Here is a 19,139-nt window from a genome sequence, read left to right as displayed (position 1 = left end):
CGGCACTCTACCCGAGGGCGGTACAGTGAGACTCTGTCTCTGCAAAAAAAAAAACAACTGGGGCTTGCTTTGCTTTCATTTTTCTCAGGCTGATTATGACACATCTTCCAGAAAGCAGTGACTCCCTAGCGTGCCTACCAACCCTCACAAGGGGTCCAAAAACTGCCGGGCCTGAACCCAAATTTAAGGCTTAACGTTTTATGAGTATTTCCAGCGCTCAGACTTCAGAGGTTTGCAAGCCCCAGAATACCTCCCAGAAGCCTTTTCCTCGGGACCAGGGCCAAGGTAGAGAAAGTAACAACCCCAGTATGTTTGCTCCGCGTGGACCGTTACGATCCCCAAATTCAGGGTCACATCATTTCTGAGAGAAGCCTAGTCTGGCTTTTGTTTTGTGCCTGGATTCACGTGTGGGAATGGGGTTAATCCTTGCCATAGTGGGACCTGTACACGTATTAGGGACAGCCCATCACCTTCAGCTTCCCTACACCTTCACACAGGAAAACAGCAAGGGGATAAAATACAGAAAAAGACCAAAGGAATAAAGGGTTTTATCAGCAACTGAACTTAGCCTCCAAAGGATGTCTTCATGGGCTCCAGGGGCACCAAATAAACTTGGGACACCTTAAGGAATAGCTTTTCACTATTGATGGAATTTCTGAGCCCTAACAAGTACTGGAAATCATCTAATTAATTCCCTCATCCTAGAGATGATATAAGAGGAAAAAGTAACCTGATGCCCTCCTGGATCAGGACCTACCCCAGATTCTGTTCAGAAGCCTGCTTAGTTAGTTCCTTCTTGGTACTGGTGAAAAACTATTTTAAATCCCTGTATTCTGACATAGCAGGCACTCAAATACCTAATGAATGGACTGTACTATCTATACATGCTTAGTACATGGCAAGCAGGGCATTGCAAGGACTAAAACACTTTCCCTTTTCCCACTGCAACACATTGTGGAGCAAATTCCAGGGGAGTAAGTGAAAATTTCCACATTAGTTCAAACTTGGTAAAAAGCCAGAAGTGCTGGGGCGGCGCCTGTGGCTCAGTGAGTAAGGCGCCGGCCCCATATGCCGAGGGTGGCGGGTTCAAACCCAGCCCTGGCCAAACTGCAACAACAACAAAAAAAATAGCTGGGCATTGTGGCGGGCGCCTGTAGTCCCAGCTGCTCGGGAGGCTGAGGCAAGAGAATCGCGTAAGCCCAAGAGTTAAGAGGTTGCTGTAAACCGTGTGCTGCCACGGCACTCTACCCGAGGGCGGTACAGTGAGACTCTGTCTCTACAAAAAATAAAAATAAAAAGCCAGAAGTGCTCAATAAATGTTACCTTGATATTAGGTTATTAAAAAAAGCACCTCTGCTCTATTTTCATACCCATCAGATCATGGGTAAGTGGCTGCAGCTATAGTTGGGTGGAGGGAATGGGGTTTGGTGGTTACTAGAAACAGGCATCAGCTATAACCATTAAAAAATGACTAGCTCCTAACAATTGCAATCAGTGTAACCTGCCTTATTGTACCCTCAATGAATCCCCAACAATAAAACAAAACAAAAAAAAAAAAAAATGACTAGCTCTGGGCGGCGCCTGTGGCTCAGTGGGGTGGGGAGGGCAGCCCCATATACCCGGGATGGTGGGTTCAAACCAAGCCCGGGCCAAACTGCAACAACAACAACAACAAAAAAAAAAATAGCCAGGCCTTGTGGCAGGCGCCTGTAGTCCCAGCTACTCGGGAGTCTGAGGCAAGAGAATCGCCTAAACCCAGGAGTTGGAGGTTGCTGTGAGTTGTGACGCCACTGCACTCTACAGAGGGTGATATGGTAAGACTCTGTCCCTTTAAAAAAAAAAAAAATGACTAGGAAGCGCCTGTGGCTCAAAGGAGTGGGGTCCATATACCAGAGGTGGTGGGGTCAAACCCAGCCGCTGCCAAAAACTGCAAAAAAAAAAAAAGACTAGCTCTAAAACTAACGTTAAATGTCCGAGACCACCGGCCGGGGTGGCTCACTCTATAATCCTAGCACTCTGGGAGGCTGAGGTAGGTGGATTGCCTGAGCCCACTGGTTGAAGACCAGCTTGAGCCACTTCTAAAAAAATAGCCAGGTGTTGTAGCGGGCGCCTGTAGTCCCAGCTACTCAGGAGGCTGAGGCAAGAAAATTGCTTGAGCCCAAGAGTTTGAGGTTGCTGTGAGCTATGATACCATACTCTACTGAGGGCGACAAAGTTAGACTCTGTCTCAAAACAAACAAAAAACTTTAGGGTACAAAGCTATAAGCCCTTGGGCTCTAAATCTGTGTCACATACAGAGGGGACGAATTAAGAGCAGTACCTACATCAATACCACTACCTTTTCAGAATACTAGATGCCATGTGTCTATGATATCTCAGCCTTAATAAGACCCTCACCATTTATTAGAAATTGCAGTTAAGATCCACTTCAGTGCTAGTGATGCCATAGTGCTTTTTGTTAAAGTTAACTTCTTACTCTCCAGATGCACTAGAAATAACTCCATTTTCCTCCCAATTACCTAAGCGGTAATTACTCATGAATTAACTTATTTAGCTCTGTAAATGGAATTTTTTTTTTTGCGGTTTTTGGCTGGGGCTGGGTTTGAACCCACCACCTCCAGCATATGGGGCTGGTGCCCTACCCCTTTGAGCCACAGGTGCCGCCCTGGAATTTTTTTTTTTTTTTTGAGGTAGAGCCCTCAAGCTATCACCCTGAGTGCTGTGGCCTCAGAACTCACAGCAACCTCCAACTCCTGGGCTCAAGCGGTTCTCCTGCCTCCGCCTCCCAAGTAGCTGGGACTACAGGCGCCTGCCACAATGCCTGGATATTTTTTGGTTGCAGCCATCATTGTTGTTTGGAGGGCCCAGGCTGGATTCAAACCCGCCAGCTCAGGTATATGTGACAGGCACCTTAGCCGCTTGAGCCACAGGCACCGAGCCAGTAAATGGAATCTTACATTTAACTTCAAGCACCCAACTGGTTTTGGTATAGGCCAAATACACAGAAGTCATTAATTATTATTTCTTTCTTTTCAATGGCTCTAGCTTTTAGCCTAAGCAAGCACTAAGTAGACTAACAACTGAGTGAATGCAGGGCTGGCTCCCAAGTGAAGGCACATAGTATATTAAGTGAATAGATGCCATGCAAAAGGAAAGCCATCCCTGGCCAGTGCAACCTGAAAAAGCAGCATTTAAAAATATGTAAATAAATAAATAACCCAATGACACACTCCACCCCAGTCAGTGCAGCCACAGGAGATAGGGTGAATTCGATTCAAATGGTATTTATTCTAAAACTGGAAGCTACTGTGCCTACATTTTTGCCATAATGTAATGAGAACAGGGGAGGAAAAAGTTACAGATGTAAACAATGACACGGTTACATTTTTCTTTTTAAATGGTAAAACCCTTCTTTACTGGCCACTTCCAAGAATGCTTTACAGGCTGTGCAAAAACATTTACAGGCTCCATGTGGTGTTTGTTTTTCTCACAAGCTTTTCCATCTACAACTACAACAGACATCTGATAAAACACTAAACAAGTCTTCTAAGGAAAACAAGGCTAAGGATTTCTCTGGTTATCATAATCCACATTTTCCCCCTTACCATCGTTTTTTCATAATAAAAAGACCAACAGAAACAAAACCAGACGTCTAGTGTTGCTGTGAGTGATCTCTTGGACTAAACCACCAAGGATGTGGCAGTTTCATTCTCCACCCACCAAGAAAACCAGCTTTTTTAAAGACTTTCTAGTAACAAATATCAACAATGAGTATCTTCCCTCTCTGTCCCCTCCCCCCCAAAAAAACCCCAAAAAACTATAGTGGTTTAAACTTTGTTCTCCACCTCTACCCCCAATGGAGGGCCATAGCATCCGAATATACCTCAAGGACCATACAAAGATTATTTTTCGCTAGAGGCCTAAACATCCAAAATGGGGAGACAGCCTCTGTCCCAGGAAATTCAATTTTCTACTGTAACATAATCTTACCCTAAGGGTATTTCTTTGGGCTTCAGTTTTATTTCCTTGCCCTGACACTATAAGCAAAACTTTCTCAAGCTCTCAATAGTACAAAGTTAGTGGGTTACAGAAAATTTCATACAATCGCTTCACCCACTGCCACACACAAATCCATCTGAAAGCACCAGGGGGAAGTAAGTGCCCAGAGAAAGGACATCATTATGAGCAAGCAAACTTATCTCCCATCAGCCCCCTGTTCCAGCCTTGGGTAAGAGGTACTTGAGCAAAAGGGTATATTATGACAGGGACAACTAGAGGGCCAGAATAAGGATCTGCACATCCGAAGAAGGGCTGTATCGCACTAACAGTGTGAGAGGGAGAGAAGATCAACTCTTAGCACAAAATTTTACAGAGAACTGCCCAGGTGAGGAAATGGAAGTAAAGCATTTTCTAATAGTATGACCCAGAGTTTTCTCTCACTGCAAAGTGCTGCAATATGTGGTGCTTGCTGAGAAAGCTCTTGGTTGACACAATGCTGAGCAGGAAGATGAATTAAAACTGAAGCTAAACATTGAAATGGCATTCCCACATCCCACCCATATTCTTGAACCCAGCAACTTCTAGCTATTTGTCAAGAACTGGGAAGGTGTTGGTAGAGTTAACAAACTACTATCCCAATGGAGTCTTCTCTGCTAGAGGCCTCTCTGGGGACATGCAAGGAAAGCAACCCAGAAAGAATCCTGTTTCAAGTTGGGAAGGGTGGGTACTACCTTTCACGCACACATGTACACATGTTCACACTCACACTCTTCCCAAGCCTCAGCAGCCCCACTGAGCTGCCTCCCACCCCCCATCCCCTTTTCTATTTACTCTCTACCTGTGTATCAAAAAATCCGCCAGGGCAGGAGCCCTCCACACTGTATAAAATAGTTGCTATTCTCAGCACCTGGGCCTGAAACCCACACCACAGGATTCACCTATATACATATCCTGCTGCATTTCTGTGTGAGCTGAAACCCTGAGAAACGTTCCTTCTCTCACACTGTAAGAAGACAGACACTCTCACAGAAGATTTCAGAGACCTCCTGTATCTCTCAACCTTGGAAGACAGAGACTAGAGACTGGCAAATCACGATCTTCAGGCTGGGGGCTGTGCTCCCATTCTCTCCAGGATTTTATGGGACTTCAGCAGTGGGTATACATATAGAAGGGGGGCAGCTATTCTGCTCTGCAATTGAGAACAGTCCCCATGCCTCTTTGGCCTGGGAATCCTATATAATAGAACCACCAATTGTAGTCTCCATGCCTCAGCCAAACAGCACAAAGGCACAGAAAGTGAAGATTGGGATATTTTGGCTTCCCAGCCCACCAGACCAGATATCCCAAGAGGGAAAGGTCAGTAAAGAAAATACAAACGGTTAGTGGTGCAAGTGATTGATAAGAGCCAATCATTTATTTTCACTGCCCCAGTCACAAGCTCCCCTTCTGTCCCACTCCTGCCTGCTCCTACCTGCTCTGGAGAACAATCCTCATACTGCTTCCCCAGCCTCCCCGCACCACCTCACCACTCTCCCTCACTCGGCTGCCAGTCCAGCTGCCTTAGAATGTCAGAAGGGTGCCATTTTTCAGTTCTTTAACTGTCCAACTGCAGGGTATAGAACAGGCAGCCTTAAGTGCTGCTTTCTGCACAAATATTTTTTGATTACAAATATCTAACTAGGTTTGAAATGTTTTATAGAATAAGACAATATTCTTTTCAACAAACTTTAAAAAAAATGTACAGTTTTGTTGTTTGTTTCCACCTCCCCCCTCCCCCACCCGCTTGCGCACCCCCCCACCCCTCCCCGGCAGCTCAGCCCCACCCCGACAGCCCCTGTTTTCCTTGGTTGTGTTTTGGGGGGTGCTTGGCACCCCCAGAAATTCAGCTTCATGGCTGACAGGCGACAAAGGCAGGGCTTCACCGATACCCTTGGTAACCGTAGAAGTTCCTGTAGTAGTATCGGTCTCTGTCCTGGGGGTGGTGGTAGTAGTAACTCTGCCACTAGAAGAGAGGGGAAACCCCATCACTTGGAGCCAGAGTTGGCTGAGGATGAAGAGACATGACACTCATCCTTTTGTTCCTGCCCCCCTTCACCCTCTATCTATCCCAAGAAGATACTCACATCCCGGCTGTATCGTCTGTAATAGTCATCTCCGTATCTGTTGTACTCATAATCTCGCCCGTAGAATCGATCATAATCTCCCCTATATCGATCATAGAAATTACGGTAACCCTGAGAAAGGAGAAAAAAGAATGAAGATTTATGAGTTTTCAGCAGCATGACCTACTGCTACCCCCTCTTAAATGAGACACATCTTAGCTTGATATCATAAATAACTTTAATTTTCCCAGAATAAATTCTTCTAGAACATATGAAATGGGCAAAACCCTAAGCCCTGAGAAAACAGCCCAAACCACTCTGCTCCCCCAAGCCAATAGAAATGGCTCTCACGGCCCAGAGGGAGGAGCAGAAGGAGAGCTGCACTCACCCCTCTGTTTCCAGACTGCCCCCAGTACTGCTGCCCGTAGGCCCGGTTGTCGTAGCCTCGGCGCTGCCCGCCCACTGGAAGAGAAATGGAGAGCGCGCTCAGACAGCTGGCATGGGGTCCTGGCTCCACAACTAGGTGGAAATCTAAAAGTTGGAGCCAAAGGCAATTCTGGGGGAATAGGAGGCCTTCGGCCAGGCTCACACAATGTTAATTGAAGCACCAGCCAGATCTTAAAAAAGTCTGAGGGGGGAGGGCAGAGGAATAGAGACACAAGAAAATCAAGCCACCTTGCTTTTGAAGGTCCCCAATTCCTGCAAAACATTTCAGATGGCAAAAAGATACATGGCAGAGTTAGAAACATGAGTAAAAACTGCCATTCATAGAATTAGACTTTCAGCCCTGAAAGGGATCTCAGCTATCATATAACCCATATTTATAATTTTATACAAAACAAAGTCTATGTAATAAGCTCCTGAAGGGCCCTAACTGTTAGTATTCACAGTGCCTCGCACACAGCAGGCGCTTGAAATTTCTATTGACTTAACAGTTATACATACACACATCTGTAAAGAGCAGTGAATGTATCCTGGGGTTTTAACTGAAATTAGACATTCAGGAGGAAAATTATTTCCACTAATAGCCTAACTTCCTTTTAAACCCCCTAAAATTACTGAATAATGCATTCACTTTCTGGTTTATCCAATTGGGTTGATCCAAAAGAAGGAGCACTAAGAAAATTAGAGATGAGAATCTTGATTTCACTGCACAATCTCACAGAGACTGGAACAGTGACATAGGGAACCCATATGTCATAATGAAAACTAAACAGACAAGAAGGTACAAGTACTGCTTTTCAAGGAAACAAATACTTTTGTTGAAAGTAACTCTTTTTATTGACGAATTATGGAAAAATCATAAAAAGCTCGAGGTAAAGGCAACAGTTCTGGAGAAATAGATCCATAAAGATGATACTTCCTTACTTATTGTTAGTGACTTGATTTAGTTCCCTTGGCCTGTCCTCATGCAACCTGCTGTACTCAGCACAAAAAACCAGACCAAGACAGGGGGCTGGCAGGTCTCTAGGACTCACCATAGCCTTGGCCTCGGCTTCGGTTCTGCCGGTTACGCTTGTTTCGGTTATTTCGGCGGTTTGTCCGCTTCTCAGAGGGGGGCAGCAGTTTCCTTGCCTCCTCCTTGTATTTGGTGACAATGGGCTGGGCTTCCTCCTTCTCTAGCTCCCCATATGTCACCTCATCCATATAGTCGCATTTTTCAGGTAAAGAGAAGTTGGCTATAAGAGTAAGAGAGAAGCTTGTGGGCCTGAAAAGTGCATAGATGGGTAAGAACTCATTATGAAAACTCTACAAGAAACGTAAGACTTTCTAAACCTCACCTACTAGTGTACAAAATTGTGCTGGGTTCATACCCACTCACATTTAAATAATCAAATTAGTTTTCTCTACCCTAAGCCTTTCCTAAATTGTAACAGCCCCAGGGCTATCTGCAAACTGTAGATTTACAAGTTCTCAAGTGATCCATAATAAATTAGGAGTGAACTGGGTTAAGGTTTCTTATCAGGACAGTAGTAAGCAGCCAGAGGCTAGAAGTAACTGAGAAAGTTTGGTGTTTGGTCAGATAAGATGCTAACAAATTTAACATTTTAAAAATGGGGGGGGGGGGGCGCCCTGGTGTAGTGGCTCAGGCCTGTAATCCTAGCGCTTTGGGAGGCCAAGGCGGGTAGATTGCTTGAGCTCAGACCAGACTAGGCAAAAGCTAGACCCTGTCCCAACTAAAAATAGAAAAAACTAGCTGGGCGTTGTGGTAGGTGCCTATAGTCCCAGCTACTTGGGAAGTTGAGGCAAAGAGGATTACTTGAGCCCAAGTATTAGAGATTGCTATGAGCTATGAGGCATGGTACTTAACTCTACCCGGGGTAAGAGAGTGAGGCTCAGTGCCCGTAACTAGGTGGTTAGGGCGCCAGCCACATACACGGAGGCTGGCGGGTTTGAACCTGGCCCAGGGCCTGCTAAACAACTATGACAACTACAACAAAAACAAAATAGCTGGGCACTGTGGCGGGCACCTGTAGTCCCAGCTACTTGGGAGGCTGAGGTAAGAGAATCACCTAAGCCTAAGAGTTTGAGGTTGCTGTGAGCTATGATGACACAGCACTCCACTGAGGGCCACATACTAGAACTGTCTCAAATAAATAAATAAGACAAAATGGTGTTAATGAGAAACTGACCCAAGCCTCATAGAATCTACTCAACTATTCAAGGAAAACAGAAAACAAGAAAGAGTATGAGGGCTCTCATTTACCACCCATATATAATGGGACAGCGCATTTGCCAATCTCCTTATGTCAGTGGTTCTCAACCTTCCTAATGCCATAGCCCTTTAATATAGTTCCTGTGGGTTGCGACCCACATGTTGAGAACCACTGCATTATGTTAAGTTCAAAAGGCTAACTCCCAGTGGAAATTCAGTTCAACTAGGCTTTCACAATTGATTCTTAAGACAGATGGTGTTAGCCCTCAGTTTTATAAAGCCCAACTACATTCCTGAGTACCTGGATGTCAGTTAAGTACTAGCACAGGTCATTTGGTGTAAACTCAGAGGACCCAGCTCATGTGCAAAACCATTCCCAAGCCAGGAGAATAACAGAATTTGAACAGCCAGTAGGGCAAATGGGATGCCAGGAGCTAATGGCCAACAGGGCAAATGGGATGCCAGGAGCTAATGGCAGCAAGGTAAAAATCACACCCGTAAGGGAACAGTAGGAAGTAGGGTTAATCAAAATAGTTAATCCTGCCTTATGTGGGCCTTGCTCTCAAGCTTACGCACTGCATTGAAGATTTCAGCAATAAACAAAATACAAGCCTAATGTGGTAACGGAAATCAAGACAAACCAGTGAGATAATTCACTCCAACTGCCACATCTTCATCTGAATCATAACCTCCCTCCATTCCATGGAGTAAAAACTCCATAAAGCCAAGCTTCATTTCACATACTGCCATTTTCCTAAGACTATGACAGTGATGGGCAAACAGCAGACATGCTATAAAGAATTTGTTCTAAAAGTCACTTTACAAAGGGACAATAGGAAGTTGTAGCTAAATGTACCTTTATTTACAAAATATTCATTACAAAATATTTTTTTTGAGACACAGTCTAACTGGGTAGAGTGCCATGGCATCGTAACTCATAGCAGGCTCAAACTCTTGGGCCTAAGTCATCCTCTTGCCTCAATCTCCCAAGTAGCTGAGACTATAGGCACCCACAACACCACCGAGCTAATTTTTCTATTTTCAGTAGAGATAAGGTCCCCCTCTTGCTTAGGCTGGTCTCAAACTTCTGAGCTCAAACAAGCCACCGACCTCAACCTCCCACAGGCATGAACCACCGTGCTTGGTCCAAAACATTCTCTATATTGGCCACCTCTTCGTAAAATTTTGTGTTTACTTAATGAGTAACTAACTCTAAGGAAGTCACTCCCTTGAATTTTAATTATCCTATAGTCTTTCAGTATTTCCCGTTTTGTATCTTCCCCAGAATAAGTCAAGGAGTTATTCTTCATATTTACTTTTTTGAGACAGAATCTCACTTTGTCACCCTTCATAGAGTGCCATAGTGTCATCGTAGCTCACAGCAACCTCAAACTCTTCAGTTGAAGTGATCTTTTTTTTTTTGTGTGAGACAGAACCTCAAGCTGTAACCCTAGGTAGAGTGCCGTGGCATCATAGCTCACAGCAACTTCAAACTCCTGGGCTCAAGCGATTCTCCTGCCTCCGTCTCCCAAGTAGCTGGGACTACAGGCGCCCATCAGAACACCCGGCTATTTTTTGGTTGCAGCTGTCACTGTTGTTTGGCGGGCCCTGGGCTGGATTCGAACCTGCCAGCTCAGGTGTATGTGGCTGGTGCCTTAGCCGTTTGAGCCACAGGTGCCAAGCCTGAAGTGATCTTCTAGCCTCAGTATCCGTACTAGCTGGGACAACAGATACCCACCACGACATCCGGGTAGTTTCTACGGGGTCCTGCTCTTCCTCAGGCTGGTCTCGAACTCCTAAGCTCAAGCAATCCACCTACCTTGGCCTCCCAGAGTGCTGGGATTACAGGCTTTATTTAGCCATTGTGCCTGGCCTCAGATTTATATTTTAGATGTGGACAGTCAGATGCTGACAGGTCCCAGTAAGGGGTACACTGACCAGGGATAAGATTTCTACCTGGTATAATTTTAGCCAACTGCTATGGTGTGAATGTCCTCCCCATGTTGAATATGTGTTATAAAATTAATCTCCAACACAGCAGTGTTGAAAGGGTGGGACTTATAAGAAGTGATTAGGTCATGGGGGCCCTATCCTCATGAATGGATTAATGCCATTATTTTACAGAGTGGCTTTGATATAAAACATCTCTCACGTATGACTCTCTTGTCCTTTGGCACTCCCACCATGGGGTATCACTGCAAGAAGGCCCTCACTAGGTGCTGGTGCCAGTGCCATGCTCTTGGGACTCCCAGCCTCTAGAATCATGAGACAAATAAACTTCTATTGTTACTAAATTATCCAGTCTGTGATATTCTGTTACAGCAGCAGAAAATGAAGTAAGACATTCACCTTTCATCTCCAGCATTATAGACTCAGGCACATCATCTCCTTCCACTTCCTTTCTCAACTCCAGCCTTTTCTTCCAATCTTCCTCATTAGGGACAACTACCACCACTTTCCGAGTGAAGGTCTTGAATAGCAACAGCTTCCGCCGCTGACCAGAGTTGTACACATTACACTACAAAAGGAGGAATGATAGATGTTTAGTAACAAAAATTATCACCCAAATTCAACCAAAACGGTATCTCTGACAACTGAGATGCCAGTTTAGGGCTAGTATATAGTCAACTCTAATTTTTTTTTTTTTTTTTTTGTAGAGACAGAGTCTCACTATACTGCCCTCGGGTAGAGTGCCGTGGCATCACACGGCTCACAGCAACCTCTAACTCTTGGACTTACGCGATTCTCTTCCCTCAGCCTCCCAAGCAGCTGGGACTACAGGCGCCCACCACAACGCCCGGCTATTTTTTGTTGCAGTTTGGCCGGGGCTGGGCTTGAACCCGCCACCCTCGGCATATGGGGCCGGCGCCCCACTCACTGAGCCACAGGCGCCACCCCAACTCTAATTTTTTTTTTTTTTTTTTGTTGAGACCGAGTCTCACTGTACCACCCTCAGGTAGAGTGCCGTGGCGTCACACGGCTCACAGCAACCTCTTAACTCTTGGGCCAACCTCTTAACTCTTGGGCTTACGCGATTCTCTTGCCTCAGCCTCCCGAGCAGCTGGGACTACAGGCGCCCGCCACAACGCCCGGCTATTTTTTGGTTGCAGTTTGGCCGGGCTGGGTTTGAACCCGCCACCCTCGGCATATGGGGCTGGCGCCCTACTCACTGAGCCACAGGCGCCACCCCAACTCTAATTTTTTAAACATTCTACGAGACAGGTATCATCTTGTTTTACAATCAGGAAATCTGAGATTCCGAGAGGATAAAGGACTTGTCCAAGATCACAAAACTTAGTTAAGTGGTGGAGCTAGGAATCCAAATGAACTCCAACTCTCCTTCTATTGTCTTTTTTTTTTGGAGACAGAGCCTCAAGCTGTCGCCTTAGAGTGTCGTGGCATCTTAGCTCACAGCAACCTCCAACTCCTGGGCTCAAGCGATTCTCCTGCCTCCACCTCCCAAGTAGCTGGGACTACAGGCATCCGCCACAACGCCCAGCTATGTTTTGGTTGCAGCCATGATCATTGTTGTTCCGTGGGCCAGGGCTGGATTCGAACCTGCCAGCTCAGGTGTATGTGGCTGGCGCCTTAGCTGCTTGAGCCACAGGCGCCAAGCTGTTGTTCCATTGTCTTTAACGTTTTATAGTCTAGGTCTATATACTCTCAGGTAAAAGTATAATGGGTACTAATGATGGTTACTTCTGAGTTCAAAAACCATTACGACCCTAACATACAACCAGATGGTCATAACTAGGGAACCTGCTGCTGTTCCTTTATTCAGTCTCTTGATATACATACCTCACTCTGAGTTTAAGCAATTTTATCAGATTAAATGGATGCCAAATTTTCCATCTTTGGATCTATGTAAAATCAAGTTTATTTTGAATAATACCTGATCAAGAATGAAGTTCCTCTTTGTCCGGGAGGCAATCTGGACCAGCTTACTAAGGCACTGGGAGGCTTGCTGAACTAAAAGGTCTCGACTTTTGGGGTCCATCTCTGGCTCTTCAAGCCCCTTCATCTAATGAGTTTGAGAGGAAATGAAGAAAAACACAAGCAGTTATGTAGTTAAAGCCCAAGAATCACTGATGAATGTCAAATCATGTCATTCTCATTCCTCAGTGTCACAATGCTGTACATTTTCTGCAGTAGTCATTCCCAGTCCTAATCTGGATACATTCCAGATTGTATTCACTTTCAGATATTTGACAACAAAGCAAAGAAAAAATACTTAAGAGAAAACCATATAGAGAAAAACTCTTTGCTCTGAGACTTTTTCTCAGACACACCAAAAGCTAACTCTCCACTGAGGACAGGTTATAGGAGTTACTTGGGACTTCCAGAGAAAACAGAGCTGACTAATCCCCGCAGCAACTCACCCTCATTTGATTGAGCACAGTCTCAGCTCCCAGGATATTGTATCTTTTCTCAGGGTTTTCTCTTGCATATTTCAGTGCCCACTGGGTCTTTCCAGATCCAGGCAGTCCCACCATCAGAATCACCTGCAAGTAAATAGCACCAGGAATGCAATGGGAAATAAGTGAGTCATGTTTATGAAATCTAATTAAAGAATATTCCCCCAATTCCAGTTTGAAAAGAGACCTGGGAAAGCATACCCACCCACCATTCCAAAGCAGGAAACCTAAATGCCTGCATACTGCTTGGCATACCTCACACTCCTCTATGGTCTTGGGAGGGACTGCAGTGCGCACACGTTCCTCAACAGGCACAGCATGGATGAACACAAACTCTTCTGGTGGTGGGAAGAAAGGCTCTTCTTTCTGGCCAAAATTTAATTCTACAACACAATTTTTGCAGAGGACATGGGGTAGAAGGGCCCGGTCTGCCAGGGATTCCTTGTTGATCCGGAATGCCACACCTAGGTCTTCTCCATTTTTCGAGAAGGAAAGTTCTACTTCTTCATTCTCAAAATTCTGCAATGACAAAGGACAAGGTTTGAGGCTGATTAAATCTTACAATTTAATCTTTTTTTTCTTTTTGTGCAGACTGCTACACAATGCAACTAAGTAATGAATCAAAGGCATAAAAGCCAGCAGTTTTTATGATTCCATGGCAAGCAGAATCTAACTCCAAGTACCCTCTATCCATTCCCTTTTATGAATCCACAACTTTCAGGAGCACTTACAGCAAAGCAGCCAATGACATCACTCTCCCCAAAAGTCTGGCCAAATTCCTCAAACTGTCCACTCTCTGCTTTTAGTCCTCGTCCATCGAAACCGTAGGAGAATTCATCCTCACCTACAATAGTAAAAAGATGAGCTACCTACCCCCAAACTTTCCACAGAATAAGCAATACAGTAACAAACACTAATGAGAAAGTTAAAAAATAACTTTACCAAGCTGTGGACAGGAAAAATCAATAGACCACCCAACTCGAAGGAGAGAAACTTCTGTGCAGCCTTCTTTCATTGGGAGATTCTGGGTTACCTGGCCAAGTCAGAAAAAGAACTCTTAGACACTCTGACCAACTCAGGAGCAAAGCCTGAGTCAGAAAGATAAGATTTTTCTTTTCTTTTCTTTTTTTTGTTGTTGCAGTTTTTGGCCGAGTTTGAACCCGCCACCTCTGGTATATGGGGCAGGCGCCCCACTCCTTGAGCCACAGGCGCCACCCGAAAGATAAGATTTTTACAAAAACAGAAAACAACTATCACAATTCTATATCAAAATAATCAGAATAACAACTCTCACTGAACTTAAACCAAAGCCACAACGGCTGACTTCTTGGTTACTGAAGCTAAGGGTATTTTGGTGCTTTTTTGTGCACCAAGAAAATACTTTGATGGACACAAATCTAGTATACAAATAGCAGTTCAATGAATAAATTAATAGATGAATAACCTGGGCAGTGCCTGTGGCTCAAAGGAGTAGGGCACCGGCCTCATATGCTGGAGGTGGTGGGTTCAAACCCAGCCCCGGCCAAAAACTGCAAAAAAAAAAAAAAAAATAGATGAATAACCTTAATGAGCTACTACCTTTGCCTCAAAGCAGACTTTTCCCTTTGTCACTCCATAAGTACTCCTTGCCCCAGACCAAAGGGTGGGGAACTTCTCTGAGAAAAGTGGCTGCCCTCCATAGCGGTCTTTGCTCACTTGAAAGTGGAGATCTGAGGTATCTGTTGAGAAAGCAGAAGTTTAGTTTAATGCCAAATACTCAAAAGCCACCAAAAGAACACAAGTATTCCGAGTTGTCAAGAATGGATGCAAAGGCTGGGCTTGGTGGTTCACGCCTATAATCCTAGCACTCTGGGAGGCTGAGGTGGGTGGATTGCCTGAACTCACAGGCTCCAGACCAGCCTGAGCCAGAGTGAGACCCCACATCTAAAAACAGACAGGCATTGTGGTGTCCCAGCTACTTGGGAGGCTGAGACAAGAGAATCTCTTGAACCTAAGAGTCTGAGATTGCTATGTGCTACGATGCCACAGCATTCTACACCAAGGCTGACAAAGTGAGACTCTGTCTTCAAAAAAAAAGTATGTAAAGTAAAAAAAAAAAAAAGTATGCAAAGTATCTTGGAATTTGCAGGCTATGAAGTTTTAATCTTCAAAATCACTTCTAGGAGATTAGTTAAAAACCCCAATCTGTCTGCCTTATACATACATGTATCCAGATTCACAAGAGTTTGATCTTCCTCCTCATCTTTTGCCTCTTCTTCTGGGGGTGGTGGTGACTTTGAGCTACACATAGAATAGAAAGGAAACACAATGTAACCAAAGCCCTCTTCTTGGAGTGTCTGCATGACATTACCTCTGCTTTAAACTACCAGTGAATATCAAACCCCAGTAGGCACCTGCTTTTAATAAATGAGAAAGGACAATAGCAGCTTCCATGGTAGATTCAGTCTAAAACTTATGCCTGTAAAAAAACCTATTCCATTTTTAATCCACCCATCCTTCCAGACTCTCCAATCAGCATCAGGTATACCAAAATCAGAGCAGACACTCCCTTCAAAGAGAGTTTCCCTCACCGGCTGTGGTAAGCCTCCTCCCGGAATTCATAGTAAGCTCGGCCATGTTCGTCCTTCTCATCCCGCTGTCTCTTTACCCCCCGCCGCTCACCATCTGAGCCTGCAGGTTTTGACTTTTCACTATCTTGGTCATCTCCTACAAAAAGGAGGGGGAAAAAAATTAGCAGTTTTCATACTGGAGTGTAGAATAACCTTAGAACCAAAAGAAACTAAAGTGGGATCTCAGTATCTAATCAAAATATCCAGATTATTCCAGTGCATCCACTTAACATTTTATTTCTATAGATTATCTTCCTATTATGGGCTGGGATTTTTTTTTAAAAAACCATTATCGGCTAATTACAGTCAAGCAGAAGATAAAAAATGGACAATTTTTGCATTCTAAATTTATCTATTAAAATCAGGTCAAACTTGTAGATTTCCCCCATCAATATGACATAAAAAAAATATCCCTTAGGCAGGGTGGCGCCTGTGGCTCAGTGAGTAGGGCACTGGCCCCATGTGCCAAGGCTGGTGGGTTCGAACCTGGCCCCAGTCAAACTGCAACAAAAAGTAGCTGGGCGTTGTGGCAGGCGCCTATAGTCCCAGCTACTTGGGAGGCTGAGGCAAGAGAATCGCCTAAGCCCAAGAGCTGGAGGTTGCTGTGAGCTGTGATGCCACAGCACTCTACCAAGGCATAAAGTGAGACCCTGTCTCAAAAAAAAAACAAAAACCCTTAGGCCTTTAAAAACACTTTCAAAGGTTAATTTAATTTCCATTCTTCTCAAGATTTGGAGTTAAGGTAGGCACTATGGTATGCACTTAATAACACAGTCTATAATGCTTTTCTGTAACTTCATGATAAACTCCCCAATTTTATTTTGAGTTAGCCTTTCATGCTTTAAAATGCACTGCCATCCATGGCTTTATTTTACATAGCAAACAGGCTTAAACATATGATAAATAGCTGTATTTTTAACAAGGATCTTTAACAAAAGTTGCAGGAGCACACCATTAAGTCACAAGAGACCCATAAATAGTAGTGTATTTTACTGCACATAATTTGGGGCAGGAAGGTTGTTGTCATATTTAGTAACACTCTTTACAAGAGGAAAAACAATCTGGAGTTTTTCCTTAGGCTTTTGTATTTTGCAACACTAAGAAGATTTTTAATCATAATTTCTTTAAAACAATCCTTTATCCCTCAACATTTTTTACCTGCTATTTGAGATACACATAAGGTTATGTCAAAGGTTATGTAATGGGATTTTTGCTCCAGGACACAGGACCAACAATCTGCAAGTTGCTTGCGATTGCTGTAAAATGGGTTCCAATTTTACCATAATACTCTGTAACAGCCTAAAGAAATTATAAAAACTACTAAGGCAACCCACTTTATAAGTGAGACTTGGAAGCAGCTCTAGTTTTTCTCTCTACTCTGACAGATACTGTAATGGATCAGCTCTAACCATCCAATCACTTCAAAGCAAAGGACAAAGGTCATTAACTCCCTAGGGCGACTCTACACATTCTATTCCACAATGTTACTCAGGGGACCCACCAGTACTTCAACCATTTTAATTCAGGAAGCCAGAGGCCTGAAATGCAAAAGACTTGCTTAAGTGTACAGCAAATCTACAAATAAACCCATCACAGACTTAATGGGGCAATTAAAATTTAACCACAATAATATAGGCAAAAATAAAAATCCAGTCAAGTAACCTTAACTAACTTATTCTAAATGTACTTGATTAAAATTTTCTCTTCTTTAGTTAACTATTAAACCGAACACCCTCACACTCGAGGTTGTCCCCTACTGCTGAAGCAAGAACAAGGTTAGATTTCCAGATTCTCCGTGTAGTTAAAGCTTCAGTAATGCACTTTTGACGGAGCGGACTTGGACGAACTTAGTCTATTGTTTAACATTTTTATGGTGAAAAAGTCAACAGGCAGGTAACCCAAAGACTAAGCCTCCAAATGTCAGTCTGGCTTTCTGTGTAACTGCCAATTCCTTAGCACATTCTCCACTAGGAAAAAAATAACAAACACCGCGGTAGAGTGTTCCGCAGGTAGTTCACAAGCAGTTCGCATGCAAATTCACTCACTTCCATCCATTACCACCAAAGAACCAAGTTAGGCAGGAACCTCCCTCCTGAAAAGAGTGGGGCCACTAGACGAGGCAGAACCCCCCCCCACTCCGAAAGGTAGGTAAAGGATGAAAGCCACTTCCCCCGGCGAGTCCCATCAAATGGCAATGGGAGTCTTGCACTTTCAGGCAAGTGAGAACAAAAAATCTGACCCCGCGCAGGGCGGGGTGCTAGATCAGGGGCGCACGCGGCAGGTTGGAACCGAGCTCCGCTGCCAGCTCCTCACCCTGTTCCTCTGCGGCCTTGTCACCCGGCGCTTCGGATCCCGGCGTCTCATCGCCGCTCCGCTCCTCGGGCTCGTCTTCCTCCTCCTTGCCGGTGCCCTGCTCTTCGCCTCCATTTACCCCACCCGACCCAGCCGTGGCCTCCGCTGGCTTTTCAGAAGCATTGGGCTCGGCTAAGGCCTCCATGGCTGCCGCCTCCGGGGGCTCCGGTGGCGGCTGCGCGGCCTGGCCCGACGCCCGAGAGGGAGGTGGCTCTTCGTCCTCGTCCTCAAGCAGCGCCTCCTCGTCCTCCTCCTCCTCTTCGTCGTCCTCCTCGTCCTCGCCCGGACCGCCGCCCGAGGCGGCCACAGGCCGAGGCTCCGCCTTGCAGGCCCCGCCGGGCCCGGCCCCGCCACCGCCAGCCTCATCTTCGAGCATCTCGGCGTCCAGCGCCTCCTGCAGCCGCTGCGCCAGATCCACTTTGAGGCCGCGCGAGTCCAAGCCCCGCCGCTGCAGCTCCGACCGCAGCTCGGTCACTTTCAGCCGCTTCACCTCCATCGCCGCCGCCGCCTCCTCCGCCTCCCGCCGCCTCCTCCCCTGCGAACCGTCGACCGACCTCGACCGCGCAGGCGCCGCCGCCGCCCGCCTCCGCCTCACGCGCCAGCCCTGAGCCCGCGCGAGCGAGCGCACGCACGCAGGCAGTAGAGGCCGCGCAGGGTCCCCGCTACGTATTGTTTGTTTCTCCTTTCTCCTCCCCTCCCCCTTCGGCTCACGGAGCCCAAAACAACGCTACCGGGAGCTGCTCCCCTTCTAGTCACTCGGTTCCCCAGGTGCGGGCGGGAGGGCGTGCTAGGAGAACGACAGAGTTCCCTCCTTCTCCCTCCCACCCCCTTTCACCTCTCTAGGCCAATCACCGCCGGGGTTTTATTGCGCAGCCGCAACGGAGTCCGAGACGGGCTAGGCTGGCGATAACTCAAGTGCCTCGTAGCACGGAAGCGTCTGCGCGCCGGTCTTGCAGTATTTCAGCGGCTGTTCCGCGCAGCCGCCCGGAACTCCCTGGGCCTACGC

General features: G+C 45.7%; 1 protein-coding gene across 2 annotated transcripts; it reads right to left on the bottom strand.

Annotated features, from left to right (window-relative positions):
* Positions 1-3,264: 3,264 nt before the first annotated feature.
* Positions 3,265-18,958, bottom strand: HNRNPUL2 (heterogeneous nuclear ribonucleoprotein U like 2). 2 transcript variants are annotated; one of them, XM_053562276.1, is made up of 14 exons: positions 18,095-18,958; positions 15,743-15,878; positions 15,376-15,452; positions 14,751-14,890; positions 14,115-14,205; positions 13,904-14,016; positions 13,428-13,691; positions 13,137-13,259; positions 12,650-12,778; positions 11,107-11,275; positions 7,580-7,780; positions 6,490-6,563; positions 6,123-6,233; positions 3,265-6,001 (listed from the first exon to the last, which is right to left on the bottom strand). In XM_053562276.1, the coding sequence occupies exons 1-14, from the start codon at positions 18,627-18,629 to the stop codon at positions 5,918-5,920; spliced, it is 2,247 nt and encodes a 748-aa protein (XP_053418251.1). In that variant the 5' UTR covers positions 18,630-18,958; the 3' UTR covers positions 3,265-5,917. The 2 variants fall into 2 exon arrangements, 1 of the variants encoding a protein (XP_053418251.1); XR_008374306.1 differs by lacking the exon at positions 6,490-6,563 and having other exon boundaries at positions 5,964-6,001.
* Positions 18,959-19,139: the final 181 nt, after the last annotated feature.

Source organism: Nycticebus coucang, chromosome 14, assembly GCF_027406575.1.
Source record: "Nycticebus coucang isolate mNycCou1 chromosome 14, mNycCou1.pri, whole genome shotgun sequence".
Classification (NCBI taxonomy): Eukaryota; Metazoa; Chordata; class Mammalia; order Primates; family Lorisidae; genus Nycticebus; species Nycticebus coucang.
Note: the sequence above shows the minus strand (reverse complement) of the source record. Positions and strands in the feature narration are given on the sequence as shown.

Excerpts from the sequence above, each read along its gene's own strand:
- HNRNPUL2 (XM_053562276.1), bottom strand. The coding sequence starts at position 18,629 with ATGGAGGTGAAGCGGCTGAAAGTGACCGAGCTGCGGTCGGAGCTGCAG. Across the intron at positions 13,692-13,903 it reads ATGTCATTGGCTGCTTTGCT|AATTTTGAGAATGAAGAAGT; the intron begins GTAAGTGCTCCT and ends TTGTCATTGCAG. Across the intron at positions 6,234-6,489 it reads GGCAGTCTGGAAACAGAGGG|GGTTACCGTAATTTCTATGA; the intron begins GTGAGTGCAGCT and ends CTCCTTTCTCAG.